Source organism: Hippocampus zosterae, chromosome 9, assembly GCF_025434085.1.
Source record: "Hippocampus zosterae strain Florida chromosome 9, ASM2543408v3, whole genome shotgun sequence".
Lineage (NCBI taxonomy): Eukaryota > Metazoa > Chordata > Actinopteri > Syngnathiformes > Syngnathidae > Hippocampus > Hippocampus zosterae.
The window spans coordinates 9581767-9607500 of NC_067459.1; the positions used below are offsets into that span (position 1 = coordinate 9581767).

A 25734-nucleotide genomic window follows, 5' to 3' on the forward strand; every position below is an offset into this window, starting at 1 on the left:
CGCTTTGATTAAAACGGATGACTTTTTTGTCCGTTCTTTGTGCTCTGTGAACACAGGGCTTATAAAAACAGAGATTAAAAAGTAATGATTGAAATGAAATAAGCGATGTCTTTAAAAGTAGTGTATTTATTGGATGACTCTTGTACAACTGACAGCTATAGAATATTGGTATTTTTTTTTTCTTTAAGCTACACCAAGTCATAAACAGTCATCAAACCAAAAACGCAAAATGCCGTTTCCCACCTAAACCGACGTGTACGAAGAAATATCATGGCATAGACAAACAAGCATATTTTACTTTGATGTGAGATATTCAATCAAGTTTATATTTGATTTTTTTGAAATGTCATTCCCAATTCGGAACTTGGCGCAAGGAGAGTTGATGTATAACTTTAACTGTAGATCAACTATACGTTAATGTTTGTCTTCACTCCAGCCTCGCGCTTATTTCCAACAGGCTGCCGTGAAACCATTAGCCCCGTTTAGCTTCCACTCGCACACTTTCTCTCAGAGCATATGGGGGTCAGTGCAAGGCCCTAAAGGTGTCTTAAGAGTCGGCCAAAGTAGGCGCTGTTGCTTATCATTGGTATGTTGATTGCAAGGGGCTTAAAGAGTGCCTGTACTGTAAAAGATATTTGGGTTATGCTAAAGCCTTGTGGTGGCAGTAATGGTCCCTGCAGTGCAGCAGGCAGACATATGACCACTACTGCTGCTTCTGTTTGTCTGCTTTATAGACCTGCAGAAGGGAGTCATGAACCCATAACTCTTTGGAAAAATGCAGCGTCTGCATCAGCACTGGGGTGTTTGACACAGGGTGGTGATGATGGTTAGGAGGACATAGCTGTTTGGTTCAACACTTTGGCCAGTGGCGCATCGAGTGATGGGGACCAATGCAACGGAACTGGACAATCTTGAAAAAAAATCCAGTGGATGACTCATGCACACACCAGGCGATTGACCGTGAGGATATGAAAAAATGATACAGCAGTGACTGTCAGGATTGTATGTTCCTTATTCTTTTTTTTTAAACATATTGGCCACAGTAATTGTGTCAGGTTACGCTCGTTACACACGATCACTGCTTCGCCATATACAGTAGATGCACTTTGAAGCAAGCAACGCTAAGTTTAGTTTGCTGGAGAAGCTTCAACTCACATCATTTGCAAAATTGATACAGGATTAATTTTCGAATAAATACAATACTGTATAGTGCATTGTAACTAGGGATGGGAGGATATATTATTTTGCCCAAAGAATAAAAAAGACAGCGTGTATGGCTGTTCATCTCTGTGTGCCCTGTGATTGGCTGGCAATAGGTACAGGGTGTCCCTGCCGACTGCCCGAAGACAGCTGGGATAGGCTCCAGCACCCCCCGCGACCCTTGTGAGGATAAAACGGATCAGAAAATGGATGGATGGATGAATAAAACATCCGATGTCATAATACCACAGTGGCGGGTGGCTGGATGATTCAGCCACCACCTAGTCTCATGTTTATGTCCTGTGTTCACAGGAACCCAGCTCTGCTTTGCATCATGACATAGAACTTTAAAATGTGTCAATTTGAAAGATCAAAAACAATTCCAAACCCTTGGCATGATCCATTGAGTGATACATTTGTTGCCGGAAGAGTGGGGCGTATGTGCGGCCCTCCACAGCAACAAATGTCAGTGCGGAAAAACAGGTAATTGGTTTCAGGCATTGCAAATATGCTTTTAAAATGATTCATTAATAGTTTGGAGGCATGCATTTTTGTGTCAACCAAGTTGTGTGGTCGACACAACCGAGACATCTTTTCCCAGCCCGAGTGTCCTTTAAATATTTTGACGAGAACACGTCACGGTTTACAATTGTGGGGCTGGGGTGGTTGTCTCCTTTGAACTTCAACACAAGTGAAATACCTCATTAATTTCCTCAAAGTCTTAAGACAGTGAAATAAAACATGAAACCAATTCCAAAAAAACGTTAAAGTAACTTGTGCTAGTGTTGTAAAACAGCATCTTCAAATTGAAGACATTTTGCCATCTTGCCTCCTTGCTCGAATGTGGTTCAGTGATGCAACTCATTTCCCGTGCGTTGAAGCCACCCCTTCATCTCTCTTGTTTCATTGCGTCACCAGCGTCCGCTTAACAGCTGGTGATTCGTTCTAAAGTGCACCGCTGATCATGTCGTGTGATGTTCCCGATGGACACGTTAAGCATCTGACATCCATCCTGGCAGTCAGAGCGTATCGACTGGCAAACGATCAACGCGCTGGGTGTGAACAGACCATGTTGCCGCAAATTCATCATCTAGTCAGAGGCAGGAAGCGTTGTTCCTGGAAACAAGACAAAAATAGCAATTGCGCATGATTGACAAGTGCTTGGACATGACATGTTAAGAGATTAATACCAAGACAACACGGACGTAAAGCTTAATTTTTGTGCTCGTGGTTTACCAAGTTGCGTCAATGAATCACGTCAAAAATGAAAAAAAAACCCTAATTCTGACTTGAAACCCGAATGTCAAACTCTAAACCAGGATTGAAACAACTTGGAAACACTACCCCAAAATGAAAGCCATATATTTCAAACCCCAACTTTAAGATCATAGCTCAAGCATCAAAACCCTCAGTTGAAACCATCACCCTGATTTGAAATCTTACTTTGTACTTTAAAACCCTAAACCGTGGCTTGAACACCTAACCTGAAAACAATTACCCAGGCTATGAACCTTTACTTTAAAACCTTGAGCCTGATTTGAAATGCTACTTTTCAGATACTAATCCTGTCTTGAAACCGTTTTTTGCAACCAAAACCCAGGCTTAAAACCCTGATTCAAAATCCTAACACTGGCTTATAACCCTAACCCTGATTTCTAAATGTACTTTGAAACCTCAACCCCGGCTTTAAACCTTAATTGAAACGTTGTCACCCCCAATTCCTGACAGGGAACTCTAACCAGCACCGCTAATTTCAAAGCCTAACCCTGGCTGGAAAGCTGTACTTTCTAACACTTGTTTGAGAATTTTACCCTTTTTTGAAAATTCCTACTTGACACCAAACTTTAAAACCAGAATTTAGACTTCAAAAAACTAACATGGAGCCCTAAAACTGACTTGAAACTCTGACTCTGGCTTTGAATCAAGGTTTAACATTTTTATCCTGACCCTTTTTTGGGCAACCTAACACTAACATTTCCCTGAAACCCTTAATCCAGTTTGAAACTATATTTCTAAAGACTGACCCTGTCTTGAAACCCATATCTGAAACCCTATCCCCTGCGTCACACCCCGCTTGAAACTCCCTATCCGGCTTGAAACCATGCGGCTTCTCAAACTCTCTGACATCAGCAGCCCCTTCCCCTCACAAAATTGCCCCGAGATGCCCGTTTGCATCACTGATTGTGCATAATCTCTGCGGAGAGTCGCACAGTCTTGCTACGAGCGGTGGCTTCTCATTAATACAGGCGGTGTGAAACATTTACACGATCACTCTGGGATGCATCTCCTCTCCGCTTGTACTGCAGAAACAAACAACTCTGTGTATGATGGGAAAAGGTCACATGTAAAGTCTCTGGGAACACGCTGCCACTGCTGGCAGTTGTCATTTGCTGTAGGGAGGGGGGTGGGGGAGGGGGGCTTCGGAGGGCCTTGATATAACCCGGTCTAATTTAAACAAAATCATTTGAAGCTCTTAATACCATCAATTTTCTTCATCTGGCGGAAGCGCCTTGTTCCATTTTGTAAATATTTGCAGTCTGGCAGGCGACGACTGGATGCGATGGCAGTGTTGCAGAACAATGTCTAGATTGGTTCCAAATAATTGTCCCAACATGCGCGGTAAAGTGATGCTGACTTGTCATCAAAACATATCGAAATCCACAAATATTTGCATGATGACAGATTGTAGGCAGCCTCACTGGCAAAAACCCGAATAAGCAAGCCACAGACGCCAGACAGCCAATGACCTTAAATCCATGTGGGCGTGTGGTATCACCCTGTTTGAATCAGGATAGTTTTTCTTTTTTTTCCTTTTTTTTTTGACTTCTTGGGTTAACAGTTCAACCTAAAACAAGATAAGAACTCAGGGCTCCGGCGCTGGAATTTACAGCAGCTTTTAAAGGATCTTTGAAGAGGGCAAAGAGCTCTTTAAACGCATGTAGAATGGCTCATAAACTGAAAGTGTTTGTCCGGTTTTAATGGTTTGACTTGGCGTGTGATCTGCGGGCTGGAGCTGCTCCCCCAGGTATCAGATAGTGGAGGGTGGGGGGTTCTTTTTATCAGCCAGACAAGGACAGATCGCCTCCATAAAAAAAGAGGAGACGCCAGAGCCATCCACACACACGGGGACATGCAAACTACTGTACACGCACATTTTTTTCTAGCTGAAGTCAAACTAAAGTCAGTGATTTGAGTGAGACAAGACACGGACGCTTTTGTCACTTCACAGTTGGCTTGATCAAGATTGTGCAAAGCAAACCACAAAAAGCTCAAAATTGTCTTTGAACGAAAGAACGTTCTTAGAGTTAAAGGTGAAAAGTGTTCAGCAACCGAGAATTTGTCAACTTGCCTTCAGTTCAACCTTTGCCGTGTACCAGAACCTCAATGACTGAGAATCTGCACAGACATTCAAACTAGTTTAAAAAAAAAAAGCCACTTATCTTTTATGGGGTTGTACTGTATAACGCTCCCCCCCCACCATATTTCAAAGCAGTTCCCAGATGTGTTACTTCTAGTTTTTCAATTCTGAAACCCTCTCCCAAACTTGAAACCTTAAATTCAAACCATAACACAGGCTTAAAACCTGAATTTCAAACAATAACGCTGGCTCAAAACCGGAATTCAAAACTTTAACCCTGGTTTAAAATCCCAACACTAACCCCCATTTGAAATCCCAATTATAAACCTTAATCCCTACTTTAAAACCTTAATCATGGATGGAAATTTACTTATCAAACTTGAGAAACTAATTTTAAATTTTCAACCCTAATTTGAAATCTAATCCTGGTTTGACACTTACTTTAAACCCTAGATTTGTAATTCATTTTGAGACACCAGCCCTGACTTGAAGCCCTCGGTCAGGCTCAAACAAACATTACACCACATATAAGGACTTTGATTGTTGCTTTAAAGGAGCCAAATTGTGCATTTTTTCATTCACAATTTAAAACAGTTGCCTGGCATAGCAAATAACATGTCATGGTTTTGCATCAAAAGACCCCAAGGAATTTGGTAGCCCTGCTGACATCAGCAGTTTTGAGGGGCGGTCCTGTTTCATGGGAAGGAGCGACTGCTCACCTCTTCCCCATTTACCACTAGCCTATTGCTGGGTACGACTTTCATTACCGTGTTAACAAAGGTCAGAGATAGGAGGTCGCAACTAGGCTTGCGATGACAACTAGCCCAGTGTGTGAAGGAAAAAACAAACAAAAAAAAAAAACAAGTCTTGTAAAGATTTAAAGATTGATTTTCTTTTCACTCTCGGAGCACCACTTCATCCCCAAGCTGCCGAAATACACTTGTCAATTTGTGTAGCCGGACCCTTTCATGTCATGCAAGCAGCGGACGCATCGTGAATTCCAGTCAATGAATTTGTAAATGCGGCAGGGAATTACTGTACTGTTCCTGTCATTGATATTTAACTCTGAATATTTTTTGTTGTGTTCCGCCCTCATTCGTTCTTAATTACCAGGCAATGCTGGAAGATGGGAAATGCATCCCATGGGAATCCCCCCCCCCCCGACCCCCCACATATATTGTGTATTCAGTTCGAGCTTCGTTACATGACAAATGCTGGTCAGTAGTGCTCCTGCAGGGCCTGTAGTATCGCTCCTACCTGCACAGCACAATAGCCTCCGAGGGAGAACATGGGGGAGGGGTGGGTTACGTCGTGATCGAGGCAAAGGAAATGAAAAAGAAAGACGGTAGAGAGTAAACTGTGAAGGAAGGGATAAGGCAACATGTCAATCTTGCATGAGCTGTGTACGTTTCTAATGATTGCATTTTTAACTAATAGCTTGTGGGCAAGGCGTGGCTGGGTGCCACTGATTGTTTTCATCAAAGTGATTAGCGCCAGTGTCATTTGGATGCAAAGTATTCCCAAGGCACGAGATCGTCACATTGCTTATGAATACATTAACGTCTGTCATGATGTGCTTTTCAAATATTTTCGTGTCTCTTGTAGGATTTATTAGAATTTCCCACTGCAGGATTTTAACTGCATTATTAATGTGTTGAACAGGACTAAGATTAGAGGGGTTGGAGTTTGGGGACATAAGGAATGTTTATGTATAAATCTTCAGAGCTTCAGTGTGATATGCCAGGTTTTTTTCACTTGGCTAATCATTCCCCAGATGACTCATCCCACTTTGGTTTTATTGCCAAATTTGTTAACCGTGAAATATGGTGTCTTTCGTTCAGGAATGACACATTTTTAGGGCCAGTTGCCATCAAAGATGTATCGAACGTCAAGGTACATTTTCAGATGATTGGCGTGATGCTAGAGTTGGCAGCTTTGCTTGACACATCCGTTGACGAGTGGCGCATACACCTTAATTATATTTGGCACAAGTAGTTTAGATGGGCGTAGCACAGTATTATTGTGGTTAGCATGTCTACTTCAGAATTCTGATGTTTGTGTTCGAATCTAGGTTCAGGCCTTCCTCCAGCTTACAATATACAGTATATATACAGGTATATATTTTTTACCCATGCTTGTGTGGGTTTTCTCCTTTCCTTTTACATTCAAAAAGCAAAAAAACAAGCATCTTAAATTCATTGATGACTCCAAGTTGAATAGTACATGGCTGGATGGTTTGTATTCGTGCACGAATCCTTTTGCTTTCACTACATGACACATGATGGTCAAACCGCACATTTTTTAAATTGCCACATATGTCGTAGTTACAATGTTCAAACAGTCTCCTTTCAGAAAGCAGGAATCCTGTTTATTTTGAATGATATCCAATACAGGATGGCAACAGTCAAATGTCATCCATCCATCCATTTTCCATAGGCCGTTAGGGCTGTGGCTAAACTGGAGCCTGCCTAAAATGACTTTTGGCATGAGACACGGTGGTCCATAGAGGGACTGTTTGCCAGCCAATCGCGAGGTACATTGACACCTATGGACAAATAAAGTCCCGACCCCAAGGCCCTTTACAGCATGCCATCCATTATTAATGACACACAGGTGCTAAATTTAACACGGGCTGGAATGTTATTACTTTTTTTTTTTTTAATGTGAGGGTGCAGCAGCATGAAAAGTGTGGATGTCAAAAAAGCGGGGGGGTTGCATCACCCACATTCCCCCCAGGCGATAGATACCCTTGGCAACAACTATGATTACTCGTAATGATGTCTATCCATCCATACGTTTTTTGAAATGATGGAGAAAATTGGTTTTACAAAGTGTCATTGATATGCAAAGACACAAAAAAACCCCATTTACAAATAAAATAATGAGAACATGTGTGTTGAGTAGCTACTTATCTGCTCTTCCCTGTTTTGTGAAGTAACATCAGGGAGGAAATTGACCTGATGTTAGCCATGCTAGTTATCTCGTGGGCTGCCTAGGTCCCGAGTCTATTGTATGTACAGTATTATTTCACATCTCCATCCACCTATCCATTTTCAACAGTTGCTGGAGCCTTTCCCAGCTGTTTTCGAGCAGTAGGCGGGGTACACCCTGAACTGGTTGCCAATCAATCACAGACGTTAAAATACTGTATGAAAAAAATAGCTCAAACCACTGATGGAAAGTTTTCAATGATTTTTTTTTTTAAACCACGGCTTATTTTCAAACCAGTAACTCACCCATACGTAATTCCATCATCCTATTTTTCCGCTGTTGGAAAAATGAAACATAATGATCAAGGAGGACCAGACGCTTTCTCAATCATATGACAAATAATAGTTTTTGTGTCCAGCCCCTAGACCTCACTGACAATTTAAGTCTCACTGACTGATAACAGTGTTCAGTTCACTCATGTACATCCTGGTTGGTACTCGAGGAGGGACATGCCATGCTGTATCATTCTGTCAATGCAGTCGGCTTTTCGCTTTTGTTTTTGCGTGTGTTTGTGTGTAAAACCATATTTCACATCTCGCCGTCCTTTGCCAAAACCAACAAGCCAGCTTCCGCCCCTGTTTTTTCCCTTGCCGCCACATTGCATCCTCTACGATGAGGTGAGGCTGAGCTCTGCGGTCTACTTCATTGCTCCCCAAAGTACCGACATGATCTTCTAAACTACAAACAGGCCTTTTTGGGAAACAAAAATGCGCATGTCATCTTAAATCTTTCGGACGGATGAGATGTCTCCCGCTAAAGATTTGTTGTGGTACTGTGGACATCCAACACCCTGCTTCCATTTATTTTTGATTCTCGAAAGAGAATACTTCAAGCCCCAAAATTTGGATCAGTGCCATGTGGTCTATGACACAGGTTCTCCAAAATTTGGGCTCTAAGAAAGAGTTTTATCCACGGAAATCTAACCTAATATCAATTACACATTAAACATTACAGTGAGGGAGGAGTACTTATTATGTTGGTGTTATGGGCACACCGTCTCCATATGTACTGTAGGTCTACACTTTTTGAAATGATGCAAATTATCTGGGCTGGCTTACCCCTAGGTCTTCATGGACGCCCGTTGGAGAACCACTGGACTCTGTAACTATTCTTTAGAAGTGTGGTATTACATAAATGATATTGAACAAGGCAGCATTCCAATACCTACCAGGACAAGTATGAATTAAACCTCTTCACACGCTCCTCTTCCCATGAGTTGGTGTTCCTTTATCCCTTAGATGGACTAGAAATCGGTGCCAGACTCAGCGTGGGGGGGTGTAGTTCTTCAGAGAAAAGCTGGCTGACTTGTTATTGAGCGATTCTGGTCATGAGTGATATGCAGTCTTGTTTGCAGATGTGCTTGGGTTAAAACAAATTTTGTTGTGATTGCTGTCATTCGTTTGAACGTTGACTTCCAAACCCGACCGCTTGCATACGTGGTTTCGGGTTCGCTTGCAAGAGAACTGCGCTGTGGCTCGGTTCACTTCAGCTCAAAAGTGAAAACTACATGGACCAAAGACACAGACTAATGTTAAAAGCAGAGAGCGAAAAATCTCTCGTCAGAGCATTGAAGAATAATGAACATGAACAGACTGCAGTTTTATTTTGGAACATTTCAGTCATAAGACACTCAGACATCGAGAGCAAACTTGTGCTCAAAACTGGATTCACACTGGATTAAGTTACAGAATTCTTAATTGCTTTGCTTTCAAGTGGCATAAGTGGTATCTGCAATATGACTGTGGTTATGCAAAGTGGTGCCTTCCAGATATGCTGGTTCTACAAGTCTGGTAATACTAAATCCTAATACATTCAGTTTTATGAAATTGAAAAGCAAAACACTGAGTCTGATTTCAATATATAATTGTCCGTGACGGTTTGGTTCTATTTTGGCTTGCTAGCTGCTACATTTAGTCAAGTGTGACATATGTGCACTGTTCCTCACACATAATGAACAGTTGTTGAAAGAAGAATGAAAACAATGAGGTTTTTAAACTGATTTTCCCCAAGTCTATGCGTCCAAATGGGGTGTTTCTTGTGAATGTGAAAACAATGTGTTTGGTCAAACAACAATGAAAACTCATCTTCCACATTGGATGTAAGATACAAAGTCGATTGCCATTTTGCTTTCAACATTCAGTGCATTTGACAATAAAGCTTTACAATCCAATCCAAAAAATCTGTTTTTCTCTACTGATATGAGTGACTGTGGCTCAGTGAATGTGTCTTTAATGCTACAGACTTTTCGTCCTTCTGTGACCAGGCATGCAACTTTATGCATTTATACATAAAATCAGTTTGTCCTAATGAAATGAATTGAAATGTCATTATTTCTTCCAGCAAAGCCCGATACCGCCATGAAAAATGGCACCAGATTGTTTAAAAAAAATAGCAAAAGAGAATATTAAAAAAGTAATATTATAAAATATAGTTGCTATATGTACTAGCAACTATATTAGTAGTATGTGTGTTGGATTTGTGCTGTTAAGGGGCTCAACATAGGGAGTGACTTCACAAAACAGAATCAGTTTGACTGGCTGTTCTGTGTGTGAGCATCTGGGTGTGAAGTGTGGCCTACAGAAGCTCCTTATTCTCATTTTGTAATTGTGTCTTCCCACTCAAGTGGGAAGTATCTGAAGCTTGATTGTGATAACATTTTGACTGGCAACACAATTAAAAAAAAATGACCTAGTGACTGATCGTAACTATCTTAATTTGAGGTACTTGTAATTCAAGCTGCCATTGAATTCTAATTGTATTTTTCACCACCATCTCAAAATTGGATAATGAAAAATCTACAGTATGTTTTCCCTTTTTTTGTTAGTTAAAAAAAACATAAAATATTCAGTCACTTTTTCAGGTATGGATTTTTGATCGCTTCTTCAAGATATAAAAACGATACACAGATGACGAGTGCTTCAGGAAGCGCTTTCAGAAGCACCGCGGTGGGCTTCGTCTTCCAGTTCTCATTGCATATTCATGGCCGCTCCTTGAGAAGTCTGTAGCATCAGGTTTATAAAAGGAAAGGACATATAAATGACATTCTAGCTTGAATTATTTACACTCGCATTGTTAACACTTGTGAATATATTCACGCGCGTGCATGAATGTTTCATATATTCAGGAGGGTGGCGAAGAGAGGAAAAAAAAGCTTTTGCAGGCAGCGAAGTTTTGGAAGCGCCTTTGACCGCCAGCATGGAGGCCATCTTCCCATGAGCCCGAGCGCTTATTAACTGCTTTTATGCAACACTTCACCGTCACACAAAAGATGTAAAGACACTTTTAAGCCGCAGCAAGCAGGAAGTTGAGGGCCTGCGGTATGTCTCTGGAGTAGAGAGCACGGCGGCGGCAGTGGTGGGGCAGAGTAGCCTGCCGGAAGAACCGGTGTGATGAAAATCCATTATGCCACGTCGCGGCCGCACGGCATCAAACCTCACGTCCAGTTGCAACCGCTAAAATCCTTTTCAATAAATCATTGGAGGAGAATGACGCGGATCGTGTTCAGTGTTCCTCGAAGATAACTCGCTAATGGTGGAAAATAGCTGAATAAGGAATCACATGGTGCGACTGGGCAATGAAGTCTCTAGGGTCCATTGCAATCGGTTCTGATGATGACCTGAGATGGTCACTGTTCAACCACTCCAATTTGGTGTGATTTTTTTAAATAGCTTTTTTTTTTAACCCCCCCCCCGCCCCTCCCCCAAGTGTATTTGGTATTGCCTCCAGGTATGTCTTTGACAAGTGTAATTCTGTTGCTTTGTGATGAAGTACTGCCTTCACAAGGGAAAATAGTCCATTATTTTTATTTTCATGGGGTGCCCTATCCTTCAACTTTATTCACTGGGGGAGTTTGCTCTTCTCTTCAGACTGGGGTGCTTGAGAACAATTAACCTGTTACAACGCCCTTGGTAGGCTACCGGTCGTCAAGGCAACCGAAGTCGCATTGGTCTTAGTTTTTGGTGATGTCTGCTGCATGCCGCCTGTAGACTAACTGACAAGTGAAATCTGTCCATCCATCCACCCGCATACCTTTCAGAGACAATTGTCTAAAATGGTTCCATAATTCTTGATCCATGTTCTATTTGGATGAAAGATGTTTCACATTTTAGGAAAAGAAAACACAATACATCCCCTTTAAGCCTCTGAGCATCCAAGTGCTGATCTCGATGAAAGGCCAACATGTTCGACCACAGCTGGAGAGCTGAGACGGAGGACGAAGTTGACAGGACTGACTTGCTGCTGGGCTCCACGGGGGGCCATGAGCTGGCAGCCAATACTGGGGTGTAGAAGGCAGGAGGCTGGGAAAGATGTGGTTGTGCAGCAGTATTGCCACATTTACACTTGCCTCTGCACTGTGTAGAGCAGCTAACCCTGATCATGGGCCAAAAATAAACAGGGACCTTTGGCTTCTTTCACTTCATGATGTTGCACCCAACAGTGAATTTTCTGTTGTCCACGTAACAGACGTCTGTTTATCTGGCTTTACTTTTAGGGTGTGGCACAAGCTCTTCAGTTTTTTTTCAATAAGACCTACAGTGCAGTCTCTGGTCTTTAGGCCATTTTGTCTTGGTTCAAGTCACTGATTATCTTAACCTCAAGTCAATACTTGATTCAAGTCAGTTATCTTATTAATGTAGTCTCACCTGCAGTACCTGACTGAGGACTGAAAAGGTCAAATAGTATTTGGGGTCAATTTGTCGAGCCTTTATGCATGCATCTCAAGTCAAGCACAGTCTTGAACAGTCAAATCCGATTGATCAGTCAGATCTCAGGTCTTCTATTTTTTTTGTCAGCATATGTCATCAAAAATGTGACTCCAAGTTGGAGTCCAAGACGCAATAATTCAGGTTCCCATCGCCGCTAAAGTGTACTACTTAGTGGTGAAATTTTGCACCAGAAACCGTGGTTCACTGCACAGCATGGTTTGAAGGTCATGGTTTGGTCCATGTTGTGTAGAGGAAGGGAACCAAACGCAAAATAGAAAACTTCCCAAATTCTGGACTAGGTTTTATGACACTTGAAATGAAAATAAAACCCTGGACACTGCTAGCAGTAAATTCTCCAATAAACAAAAGTCTCCAAAACAAAGTAATACATGCAATCATAAAAAATAAAAATAAAAAATGAAGTAAAACATATCCGGTTAAACCCTTTGTCTGTACAAAAGTGTACCAACAGTCTTTGTAGGAAATGAACAATGCAGAAAAGCGCAAAATTAACGGTTTGAACGGTTTCAGTTATTGCTATAAAAAATGCCAATGACATTTGTAATTACTTACCAAAAAAGCACATTACGACATCCACAAGGAAGCCAAACTGCATTGTGTATTTTCCGACTTTATATTACAAGTGGGTCGCGTCGCAAACCGATCGAACTGCTATTCGCGGAGGTTTACCAGGCCTACCTGCATTGCTTGTAGGAATCAGAGGTGCATTGAAAATGATGCTTCAGTTTAGTCAACGATGGTCAAAAAAAGAAGAATAGATACATTTGTGTCATCTGTGTGCTAATAATCTCAGGGAAATCTTTCCCACCACCACTCCGTCTCCCTCAACCGCCGCAGAGGGGGTTCATTATCCGCAGTGCTGCTCCACTAATTAATCTCACGGTTATGGGGGATAATTACCATTTTGCAGCCTAACATCCGCACTGCCTTGCCTGGCTCGGCCTCAATAGCAAAAGGCCGTCAATGGCTGCTCTCTTGCTGTTTTGTCTGTCTAATTATGGGATTTCCAACTTGTGAAAATTTGTGAATTGTCCCATTCTGCTCATTGCGATTGTGGCTGGGATGTTAGAAGTCAGCGGCGAAGCCTTGAGTGGAGCGCGGCGGGTTGAGCCTGTTCATTTAAAGTTGTCTCAGTCGGAGGAAAGAAAAGCTTATTGATTAACAAGAGGTTTGGAAAATGGACACAGGTTCGTTGTACCTCACTTCAAGGAGTCTATGCATTATTTGTGCAATTTAAAACAGTTGTCTCAAAGCCATCTCTATGACATGGTTTTGTCAAAAATACCCCGAAGGCGATGAAATATCGCACACTTTTTTCTGTCTATGTTTTAGCGATCACTTCTGTTATTGAAAGCTTTTCCTCCTGGGCTCCCTCCCAGCGGCACTCAGAGCAGAAGATATTAACGTCTTCATATCCAGCCTGCATGTGAAGCGCAAGTGGATTTTCACCCACGGGGGCAGCACTTCATCATCACCAAACCACAGACACAATTTTTGCTTCTATTCCCATAATGGCTGAGGGCTGAATTAGGTGGCGGCTACTTGTTGAGCCCCGCATTTACAAAAAGCAAGTTTGAAGGAGAAGGTTTTACGTGGTGCTAACAGTGCAAACGGAGCAAACGTTGAGATAGCGTTGAACGCACAAAGGACGCCTATCGCTGTACATCGATGACATAGATAGATGAGAATAGACTACTAACTGTCTGTCGATAAATAATCATTTTGATGACTACGGAAAACGCAAATAGTAATGTGAACAGCTACGACTCGCTTGTCCAAGACTTTTACCATCTTTGACTTGTGCTGAAGTGTCTCATAATCCCCCTTTGGCATTTTGGGGTCACAGCAAGCCTAATCAGGAGGCCACATTCATTAAGGAGCCGGAGAGGCGTTTGCATGCGGGGAACAGCAAAGAGGCAGCCAAGCCGGGGTTCAAGGCGGGGGGTGGGGTTGGGGGTCACTTGCTGAAGGTGACAACATGAATCGTTCAAGCGGCAGATGACAGACAGCCGGGTCAAGCGGGCGGAATGCCGGCCACGGAGGACCTCATGACAGACAGGACGCACGTTCTCTTTGACCCCAATTACTGGAGGTGTTTCTTTTCACCACATAATCCGCTGGCCTCCGATTGGTTTCACCAGCTTGTTTTTTTTTTCTTCTCCTCCCTGGCCCCCACCAAAGTCAAACGTCCGACGCAACTGTCCATCTGTATGATATTTCAAAGCTGCTATGATGGAATTTGTGTGGAATAGATCAATTTTCAGTGAGGGTTACATCGTCGTTAATGTCATTGTTTGTTCTCAACTATTATTTTAAGAGGAAAAAAAGGCCACATGCCACATCAGTGGGGAAAATGACTTCTATGTAGAAGAGTGGTATTCAAATATTCGGCTGTTCAAAACCTTTACAGGTATTTTGGGCACATATTGTGAAAAACAACAAAACTCAGGCTTTTTTTTTTTTTTTAAGGTAGAGCATCATTATGAAAGTGTGTAGAGTTTGGTTTTGTTATTATGTATGTGAATTTGTGGAAATAGAATTTAGCTAGATTTAATAACAAATTTATTATTAAATATGTGCATCTTTTCTCTGCCTTCTAAAATTAAGTAAAATATTTTCCCATTTTAATGGGAAGTTCGTGTAACCTTGTCGAGTAATGTCCCTTTTGAACTTTGTCAAATAATGGTTTGCGTCGAAAACCTTTGAACATTAGAAATGCTCACGCAACATAAACACATGTGAATCGAGCAGATGTTTGCGGATCTGAAAAACGTGTGAAAATCGCAAACATATTTGTGTGAAGCATCATGAGATAAATCTCTCCTTCATCGCCAGCATATTGTATGTCGGGGCATGCACAGCGCATAGTCCCTTCAGGGCTTACTGCACGCATTCACTGACGCTGTTCCCAAATGAGAAACAGAGCGTCTCTAAACCTGCATTGAATGAGCTGCTTTTGACACTCAAAATATTTTGGCAGCTCTCATAATGGCACAAATAAGCAGCGCAGGAATGCAACACGTAGGACTCGCATGTTTCCCTCCATTTGTGAGTGTGTGCTCTGGATTCCACCGTCGTCTTTCTGTCCAACGGCAGCACCAATCGTCACACACGTGGATGTGTTCACAGAATTCAGTTGCAAAACGGACAGTGTTTAATGTGAACCGGACCAAAATACTTTTCGGAAGTGACATAAGAGTCTCCACATTTTTGTTAAGGTTTTCATGTAGTTTGCATCAGATCATGAACAAAACTTCTTGTCACAGATCTAGGCTTTTTGCACTTGTTTTCCTGCTATTCAATCAATCTGTGAGTGTGTTGTGTGAGTGTTTGTGAAGAAACTGAGGCTGACCCAGGATGCTTTTAATTGCGCCACTGATAGCTAGTAATCTGGCGGTCGCCGTTAATCCATCTCATCCTGACCTCTGCTTGTCTGTCTTTCCGCAGAGACGCTCATGGACTCCACCACAGCTACAGCCGAGCTCGGCTGGACCGTCTATCCGGTGTCGGGATCCAGTGACAACAGCGTGAGTCACCTCGGCCGCAGTTGCATCATTTGCCAAGTGTCAAAGTTGTGTGTGTGTGTGTGTGTGTGTGTGTGCGCGTGTGTGGTCACTCTCTGCTTACTGTGAATGTGCGTAGGTTTGTTCAATTCCCATGACAAATGCACATGTTGCTCTGCACCACTGTTTGGGTTTCTCACTCTGAGGTCAAAGTTGAATCCATGAGCCGGGAACCAACCAAAAGGAGGAGCGCAGTGGGTGTTTTCAGAGGTGTTGCACTTCATTTATAGACCGATTAAAGAGTCAAGGTTTTGTCTTTAGCTTTTTAATCAATGCACGCTTCTTGTGTCATGTGATCAGTCTTAACTCAAGATGGTCTTATGATAAAATGTCTTCAAATCAAGGATTGATGATTTCTCTCAATGTTAAGAGATGAAACGGGACAAAAATGTCACAACTTGATGACCTGGATTTAAATTATCACGATAATCTGTTTTGTGGGACTCAGTCTGCTACCCGAGGGCTAAAGTCATTGACAGTGATATCTTGACTTCAGAGTTGAAACACTTAATCGGTTAATTGTTTAAGACACTGTCTAACTTGAAATTGTCCAAACTTTCAAAATTTCAGTCTCTCAACAGGAAATATTCTCAGATTTTTGTTGTCCTCCATGAAAACTGCTTGACTTTTTACGATCTTTGTTTATAGTCCGAATTTGACTTTTGTAAACATCATCTTTGACTTTGTAAATCATTAATCTAAATTTTTGCCCATTTTCTGACATTGTACGGACCAACGGAATCATTAACAATGAAGAACACATTTTTTGTTGAGTTTGGTGTGACAGCTGTTTGGAACCAATTTTGGGGTAGAGAATCCAAAACTGATCTCTGTTTTTCTCTATCACGTCAAGTTTTTGAGCTAGGGTCCTTGTTTTCTTTAAAAAATGAAATAAATGTGGTTAGATGAAAATAAACCACAAACATGGAATAGTTACAAGCTGTGAACACTAAAAAAACAGCATAAAACAAAATCAGCCAATATTAGTCCTTTTTAAATTCTTTAATTTTAAATTCTTATAATTTTAAAAAAACATTTTTTTACACATTACAAAAGGACAAATATAATGACATTCAAACAACCCCCCTCCCCCCCACACACACATACACACACTAATGGGGAAAACAAAAATCAGCGCTTTTTGCAAACGTTGTCTCTGCTGTAAGTTAAACAACTGTGAGGCAGCTTTTTGTTATTTGTTTTGTTTATGTGGTATGTTTCTGCATTAATGATCTCTTCTGTGACCCATTGAACCATCACAGGCTTGAGAGCTAAATAGTTTGCTTATGCGCCAGCCACCCGGACACAAAGCTTTGGAGGCGCCTGCGTCGTTTGATGCTTAACGTTTCCACCCAGGCTGCCAGGATTCCCGCATTCCTGGTGGCCACATGCAAGACATGCCGGGCGTGCAGGCGCGCCAAAACCAGTGTCTCGGCCTTGCTTTCGTTTGTGTGCCACGAGATTCCGTCTTCTTTAGGATGGGACCAAAAAGAACAGGGAAGATGTTGATTTATTTGCTGGAGCATTCCCCAAAAAACGAACAAAAAAAAAAAAACACATTGGCAAGTTCTCTCAATTATTTACGCTCCTGTGGTTTCTAATAAAGACGGTCGTGCTGGAGAGGCTGGCATCGGATGGTTCCATGATCACACAAAGATGTTCTTCGTCTGCTCCATCTTGTGTACGCCTGCCGTCACCTTCCTGCAGCTCCCAACAAGCAACGGCTTCCTTTTTCTCCTGCCATCACAGGAGTCTGTCAGTTCTTTTCATGGCCACATTTCCTCATGCCATGGCCAGGGACGTTGATCTTTTCTGATACTTAATCCCAATGATTTTTTCCTTCAAATTGAAGCAGTGGTCCTCCTCACTGCCTCAAACAACCACACTCTTATTGTGAATATTAACATGCAGAATGGTTCCCTTGCCACTGAAGTTTACTTTACAGAAAGCATAAAGAGTCACACTTTTTAAAAACAACCTAACAACCTTAACCCACGTAGTTGACAGCGAAATTTCAAGATGGAATTAAGTGGCAAAACTACTGAATTGTGCTAAAAACACCCTTTTTACATTTAAAATCAATTAATTCAGAAAGTCACTTTAGAAAGCAAATAAATATGCTCACTAAATTACCTTTATGATAATTGCAGCAACACTGGTTGCTGTATTATAATACTTTAAAGGATCTGTATCATGCTATTTAAAGCTTTCCACAGTTAACTATCGGCACAGGTATGATTAAATGTTAACTTTGGTGCAATGGCGGTCTCATTTCTTCATTTTGCCATTTTGCTGACTATTTTTTGAACCTGAAAAAAGAGGCCTTGTTCATGAAACCCGCTCCTCTCCCCATGTGGCTGCCGAGCCCCTTTCATGAAATTGCCCTAAAGCCGATTGCTGTATTTTATTCTTCTTTAATATTTTTTTTAACCATTAATGAAAAACACTCGCTAGTTTTATGCAGCATCTCTGAAAAGCTAACAGCAACCTGTAACGCTCTTACTTTTTGTCTGTGAAATTGGGCCTATTTGTTGACAAACGAAACGACTTCCACAAAAATCCACAAAATCGTCTCACGTATTCGCAGTACAAACGAAAAAAAATCTGTTGTATTCTTCTTCGATGAATTTAGGAACAACTTCCAACTGTTTCTTTAACGTGCCCCCATGTTACTTGGCATAGTATTACAATCACAGTGGTAGCTATCCCCAAATTTTAGATGCACAAACAATCCTGCTTGTTCTTTTCAGGTAAATCTTTAACTGATTAGTAGCTTTTACATATCTTTAAAATTTCACTGCATAGGACAACTTTGCAGATGCCACTTTTGCTCTCTGCATGGTGCGTTATTTCATGGCAAAAACAAAGGCTCAGTGAGCATGATGCACTGATCTCGTCACCGTGAGGCCCAGCGCAACAGGTGGAGAAACAGCCACAACCGCGCACACATTACGTGCACATCCTGGCTATTTGCTGGGCTCCACGGGCTCAACCGGTGGATCAATAACATCCCAGCCAAAGTCTTTGTGAGCTACATGAAATTCATTTCAACGTGACACCAGATACTTTGCGGCCCGATGGAAAACCGAACGCGTACTGGCGGAATATGAAGTCAGTAATGTTCTGTCAATTGGCATTATTCTATTCATGCTTTACGAGACATTAAAATGTCAAATTGGTCACACAGGAAATTTCCTTACTGTTTTTTTTTCTGGCGCCCGCAGCTCCTCTCGTATGAATCTTCCTTTTAATTCAAAAAAAAAAAATGACAGGCAAACTTAACCCCAAATGCATTGACAACTGGTAGAAAATGTACATGAAGCACAATTTGTCCCTGAGGGTGGTGTGGGGTTGCGCTTGAGCCCCATGCTGGCTAACTGGCACAGACAGCATGTTTTAGGAATCAAGCATGCACAAAGTTTGCCGTTTTGCTTCAGTGAATATGCGGTGGCATATGGGGAACAAAAAAAATCTACACATTTTTGGTTTCATTTTTAACATCTTAACCTATTTTTAAAAGGAAAATATGGCTCCGAAGCCACCCGAAAACAGCTAAAATTGAGTTTTAGTCATTTATTTTTTAGTCATACAAAAAAAAGTCCATATCCGAAACCCAACAGTCCACCAATTTTAATTTGCTTTCAAATATTGCCTTATTGTAGACCTTCTATAGAGGTCATACTTGACCAAACTCCTTAAGATTTTATTCAATTGACATAAAACTTTGGTTGTTTCAACTAATGATATGTAAGATAAATAGTTATCAAAAGCATTTTATTTCATCAAATGCGGTTGCTGTGGTGGCATAGTGAATTTTGATGCTTCGGCCTGGCGACAAAAATTGTTTAACCTTATAAGAAAATAACATGTGGAGGCCGGAGGCAAGTGTCGAACCGAAACTTACGAGCTAACCACCGTCACGCTGTGCCGTATTGGAGTCAGCCAACTTTTCTCAAGCGGCATATTCAACTCGGTCCCACTTGACTACAGTCCACAATATTGTATACATCTATATATTCTGTGACCTAAAAGACAGTTTGCTTGCGGACTGATGATTTGTAACTTTTCAAAAATGAACTTGCTTGCGCAGAGCGAGCATTAGATCGAGGATATGACATTCCTCTTGTGAGGAGCAATGTGGCTTTGTAGCCTTAAGTGGCCAATGTGTTCCTCTTAAGTGGGCTGGAGAAATGCGACCAAGGTCGTGTCCGACCCTGTGACCCACTCTCAAACCGTGTACGCGCTGAAGTGCGCTGTCAACAGTAGCTACTTGACGATGGACAGGCGTGTGGCTACTGGCAGGGAGCTAATGTGGGAGAGCGTCTGAGGTCTCCCACCAGCCAAGATGGCGTCTTCGGGTTTGCTTATAATCACAGTGTTGTTGTGATGCGCTGTAATGCTGTAAATCTTAGCAGCTCCCGGCTACACAAAACTAAAACTTTTTATCCGCCAGTATATCTCGTCTTGCTGAAATCAGCCCGCTGTTTTAGGGGGGCCATTCCTGTCTCACATAACCACTGCTTACCCTGTCCCAAATATTGTTGGGTCAGTGGCGAGTCTGGCTTTTGTGACCCTGTTGACTGTGGGCTGAGCCACAGTCTTGGGACTAGAGCAGGTGTCGGCAACCAAAAACAAAATGTTCAAAGAGCCATATTGGACAAAAAAAAACCCAAAAAACAAATATGTCTGGAGCCGCAACAAAATAAAAAGCCTTCTATAAAACCTACAATGAAGAAAACACATGCTGTATGTAGGAGACTGGACTGTCTCAGAATTGTTTATGTTATTCATTCTTTTTGTTGTGTGTTCACACCCAAACCCAGACTTCCCTCTCCCTAGCTACTTCGTCCAGCTCTCCCCGGGGGATCCCGAGTCGTTCCCAGGCAAGCTGGGTGACATAGTCTCCCAGCGTGTCCTGGGTCTTCCTCGGGGTCTCCTCCCGGTGGGGCATGACCGGAACACCTCACCGGGGAGGCGCTCAGGAGGCATCCGAATCAGATGCCCAAGCCACCTCATCTGGCTCCTCTCGATATGGAGGAGAAGCGGCTCGACTCTGAACCCCTCCCGGATGACCGAGCTTCTCACCTTATCTCTAAGGGAGAGCCCGGACACCCTGCGGAGAAAACTCATTTCGGCCGCTTGTAACCAGGATCTCGTTCTTTCGGTCACGACCCATAGCTCGTGACCATAGATGAGGGTTGAAACGTACATCGACCGGTAAATTGAGAGCTTCGCCCTTTGGCTCAGCTCCTTCTTCACCACGACAGACCGATACAACGTCCGCATCACAGCAGACGCTGCACCAATCCGCCTGTCGATCTCCCGCTCCATTCTGCCCCCACTCGTGAACAAGACCCCAACATATTTGAACTCCTCCACTTGGGGCAACATCACCTCCCCTACCCGGAGGGGGCACTCCACCCTTTTTCGATTGAGGACCATGGTTTCAGATTTGGAGGTGCTGATCTTCATCCCAACCGCTTCACACTCGGCTGCGAAATGCTCCAGTGAGAGTTGGAGAGCCCTGTTTGAAGGAGCCAACAGCACCACATCATCTGCAAAAAGCAGGGATGCAATACTGAGGCCCCCAAAACGGACCCCCTCAACGCTTCGGCTGCGCCTAGAAATTCTGTCCATAAAGGTTATGAACAGAATCGGTGACAAAGGGCAGCCTTGGCGGAGTCCTACCCCCACTGGAAACTATTCCGACTTACTGCCGGCAATGCGAACCAAACTCTGACATTGGTGGTATAGTGACCGAACAGCCCGTATCAGGGGGTTCGGTACCCCATACCCTCGAAGCACCCCCCACAGAACTCCCCGAGGGACAAGGTCAAACGCCTTCTCCAAGTCCACAAAACACATGTAGACTGGTTGGGCGAATTCCCACATACCCTCGAGGACCCTGCTAAGGGTGTCGAGCTGGTCCACTGTTCCACGGCCGGGACGAAAACCACACTGCTCCTCCTCAATCTGAGGCTCGACTTCCTGACGGACCCTCCTCTCCAGCACCCCTGAATAGACCTTACCATGGAGGCTGAGGAGTGTGATCCCTCTAAAGTTGGAACACACCTTCCGGTCCCCCTTTTTAAAAAGAGGGACTACCACCCCGGTCTGCCAATCCAGAGGCACTCTCCCTGTTGACCACGCGATGTTGCAGAGGCGTGTCAACCAGGACAGCCCCACAACATCCAGAGCCCTGAGGAACTCCGGGCGGATCTCATCCACCCCTTGGGCCTTGCCACCGAGGAGCTTTTTAACCACATTGGTGACTTCAGCCACAGAGATAGGAGAGCCCACCTCAGAGTCCCCGGGCTCTGCTTCCTCCAAGGAAGACGTGTTGGTGGAGTTGAGGAGGTCTTCGAAGTACTCTGCCCACCGGTTCACAATGTCCTGAGACGAAGTCAGCAGCGCCCCATCCCCACTGTACACAGTGTTAGTGGTGCACTGCTTCCCCCTCCTGAGACGTCGTATGGTGGACCAGAATTTCCTCGAAGCCGTCCAGAAGTCGGCTTCCATGGCCTCATCAAACTCTTCCCACGCTCGGGTTTTTGCCTCGGTGACCACCGAAGCTGCGTTCCGCTTGGCCAGTCGATACCCGTCAGCTGCCTCTGGGGTCCCACAGGCCATAAAGGCTCGATAGGACTCCTTCTTCAGCTTGACGGCATCCCTTACTGCTGGTGTCCACCAGCGAGTACGGGGGTTGCCGCCACGACAGGCACCAACCTCCTTACGACCACAACTCAGATTGGCCGCCTCAACAATAGAGGCACGGAACATGGTCCACATAGATAAAGTGAATGTTTAAAAAAAAAACAACAACACCACAGCCCTCCTTTGTCGGAGCTGCAACATGTATCTATATCTATTTGAGCTATATTTGCCGACGATCAAAATCTTTTGCCATTTTCAAACATTTTTATAAAGCTCCAGGGAGCCACTAGATTTCGCTAAAGAGCCGCATGAGGCTCTGGACCCACTTGTTGCCGACCCCCAGACTAGAGTGTCTTCTACTTAGGGAAGCAAACCATAGTGTCTGTGTGTGTGTGTGTGTGTGTGTGTGTGTGGCTCAATAAAACATCCTTAAAGACAATGAAAACACTTCATACATTACATGGCATGTAGCCAAAACACAAATGCCACAGAATAATCAAATAGTTTATCAGTTCAAACCACTTATCAGAAACTAATGCTGTTAGTTTATACTAATCTGCGCATAGAGCAAAACTCACTTGAGCTCTGCTTAATGGCTTTGACATGATGGCAGGTGTGTTACACACATGGGGTGGATGTGGCTGTTTTTTCATGATAGTCTTTCAGACAGCATAGAATCACCTCTGAGGAGTGTCTCTGGAGGTTTCCCCAGCCTCCCTGATCAAGTCATGGGCGGGAATGCTCATTTTGGGGGTTATTATTTATCTCCACTCTTATTTTACAGTTGACCAAACGTGCCTAATGTCTTGCTAATAGACGGCATTTATATTAATTGACAGAAAATGAAAGATTTAATTTCACCTCTAATTGCATTTAGGCACTGCTGAGAGCCAACTATTTGTTTACAAGCCATTCAAAATTATTCTGTTTGTGGAATCACGCAAAAGTAAAGACAACACAATATAATGACGTGCAATTACATGCACGTGCAATGCTCCCGTGTCTCCAGCTTCACATGTTGTAAATTAGCAGTGCGCTGCCATCCTTTAAGCAATACTGTGCACTTATCTCATCTGATACAATCAGCGTCCAGTTGACTGTCACAAAAAAGTGTCGTTTGTGGACCAGCCATGACACCTTCTGTTCTTAGCACCCCGTGCCTGTACTATGATACTTTGACAAGAACACTGAAGCAATCCGAGAATAAGAACAGTATTCTAAAATAGGACCTTTGTGTATAACTGCAATGAATGCTGTTAGCGTTAAGCATTGACACTCCCTCATTTTGGTTTGCTTTACTTCATGACTTTGGCCTCCATTATGCTTAAAAATAAATTGCCAACATGTGGTTAATATTTTTTTTCACTGGATGTCAATTTCTATTTTCCAACTATCCAGAGCTTTGAATGCATCTTGCGGCATCTTCACATCTGATAGAAAGAGCCCAGCCCCAAACACGCACAAACACAAATATATATTTTGAGCGATTCTGCAAACTCAGTTTTCCAGGAAATAGCTTTGGATAGGCTACCACCTCTAGATGCGAAACATTGTTTGGTTGACAATCCTGTGTCATGGGTTGATTCCTGTGTTGCCGAATAAAACAGACAGCTTTTAAAGAAAAAAATATTTCATGGATTCAAATTCAAGTTAACTAGAAACTATATACATGACTGACTTAAGTCACACTTAATTACTAAAGGGTCAGCCTGTGAATGAAAACAAAGGCCAAATAGTATCTTACTGCTTTATTGATGCAATGAGTGTCATCTCTGGAGGAAAGCCCGATAGCATTTCGAAAACGGAGCGATGTGAATAATTGATTTACCTCTGTCAGTGATGATGTAGCATCGGTAGAACCCAGAGCAGTGCATCGCTTCATTGAAATTCACGGTGTGGGCCCCGACATGATGCAGTCCCCAACTTTTTAATTTAAAGAAAAAAAAATGTGTCAGGATCCTATTCATACAGCTGATTTAGATGATGAAGAAAACAAAAGTTGATTTGTCTAGTTTGTATTTATTTATGCTGAAAAACACTTTAGTTGGAAAAACAACCATGCATCCAGAAATCTTCACAAGATCACTTCCTATATGTGTTATCAAACTATTGGGAATGCGCGCCAAAAATAAATAAATAAATGGAACAAGCAATGTCGCAGAAAGAGCCATGGCCTCATGTGAGGACCTCCGGGGGCTCAGACTAACGTCTGGCGACATGCAGCACCGGTGTTACCTCCACCTCGACCGCTTAAAACACATGACCACCACCCTTGCAGCACTCCTAAGCCAAGAGCTGTGAAAATGAAGACGTTTCTTCTAATTTCACACTCTGCGCTTGATCGTTAGGCTCTTATTATGCCCCATTTGCTTCCCTCCACTGGCCCTGATGAAAGCGGGCCAACGGGGCTGTGACAGGACAAAAAGGGGCCCCTCCATCACATTTTGTTTGGGGTCTTTTTTTTTTAACCCAACCCTTGCACCTCCCGCATGACCGCCACCGCTTCTGCCCGGTAGCCCCCACCCGTCTCCGTATTAGTTTGTGTCTATCTACAAATGTCCTCTGAGCTGCAGATGGTCCGCTCTTGTTTAATTGGCCCTGGGCTTCCCCGCTGCTCGTCAGCAAGTGGGAAGGTCAATGGCTGCTTCTGACCTGCAATGTTTATGTGTGCTTGGAAAAAAAAAAGCCAAAAGTTGCCAGTCGTTCTCCACTCACCAACTCACCAAACTTTGTAGCCGGGAGTTTGATAGTTATTTAAAAAAATATTAATCAAATAAAAAATAATAAATCTGCCGCCAAAGCCAGATTCAGTTAGCAACATGGTATATGGTCAACACTTCTATCATGAGTAAACATCGCAAGAATAAATCTACGAAAACAATACATTCGGCCATTTTGGTATGAAACAACCATTTCAAAGCCATGTTGGTACATTTCCAAGGGTCCTGAGTTATCCAATAGTGTTATCTATCTATCTATCTATCTTTTTTTTTGCTTACTGTAGTCAAAAGAAAGAAATACAGATTGTGCTCCTCCTTGCTATTCATTCACAGGTTGTTAATCATGGAAAACTGGGCACTCCAAAACCATATTATCATTTTTATAGCTTGTTATGATTGGCAACTTGTAACGTCTATCCATCTGTTTTCTATTTCACTCATTGGGGTCACGGGCGAGCTGGTGCCTATCCCAATTTCCAGCTGACTTTGTGGGAAAGGTGGACTCACCCTGTACTTGTTCT

The 25734-nt window shown here is 42.9% G+C and overlaps 1 protein-coding gene across 5 annotated transcripts in view; it reads left to right on the plus strand.

Moving 5' to 3' along the window:
• The window catches only part of ephb2b (eph receptor B2b), a 153434-nt gene that overhangs the window by 42774 nt on the left and 84926 nt on the right, over positions 1–25734 (plus strand). For all 5 annotated transcript variants that reach the window (XM_052077100.1, XM_052077102.1, XM_052077101.1 and 2 more), the window contains exon 2: positions 15724–15803. In XM_052077100.1, the coding sequence (XP_051933060.1) occupies positions 15724–15803 (80 nt within the window). The remainder of the gene's footprint in view (positions 1–15723; positions 15804–25734) is intronic.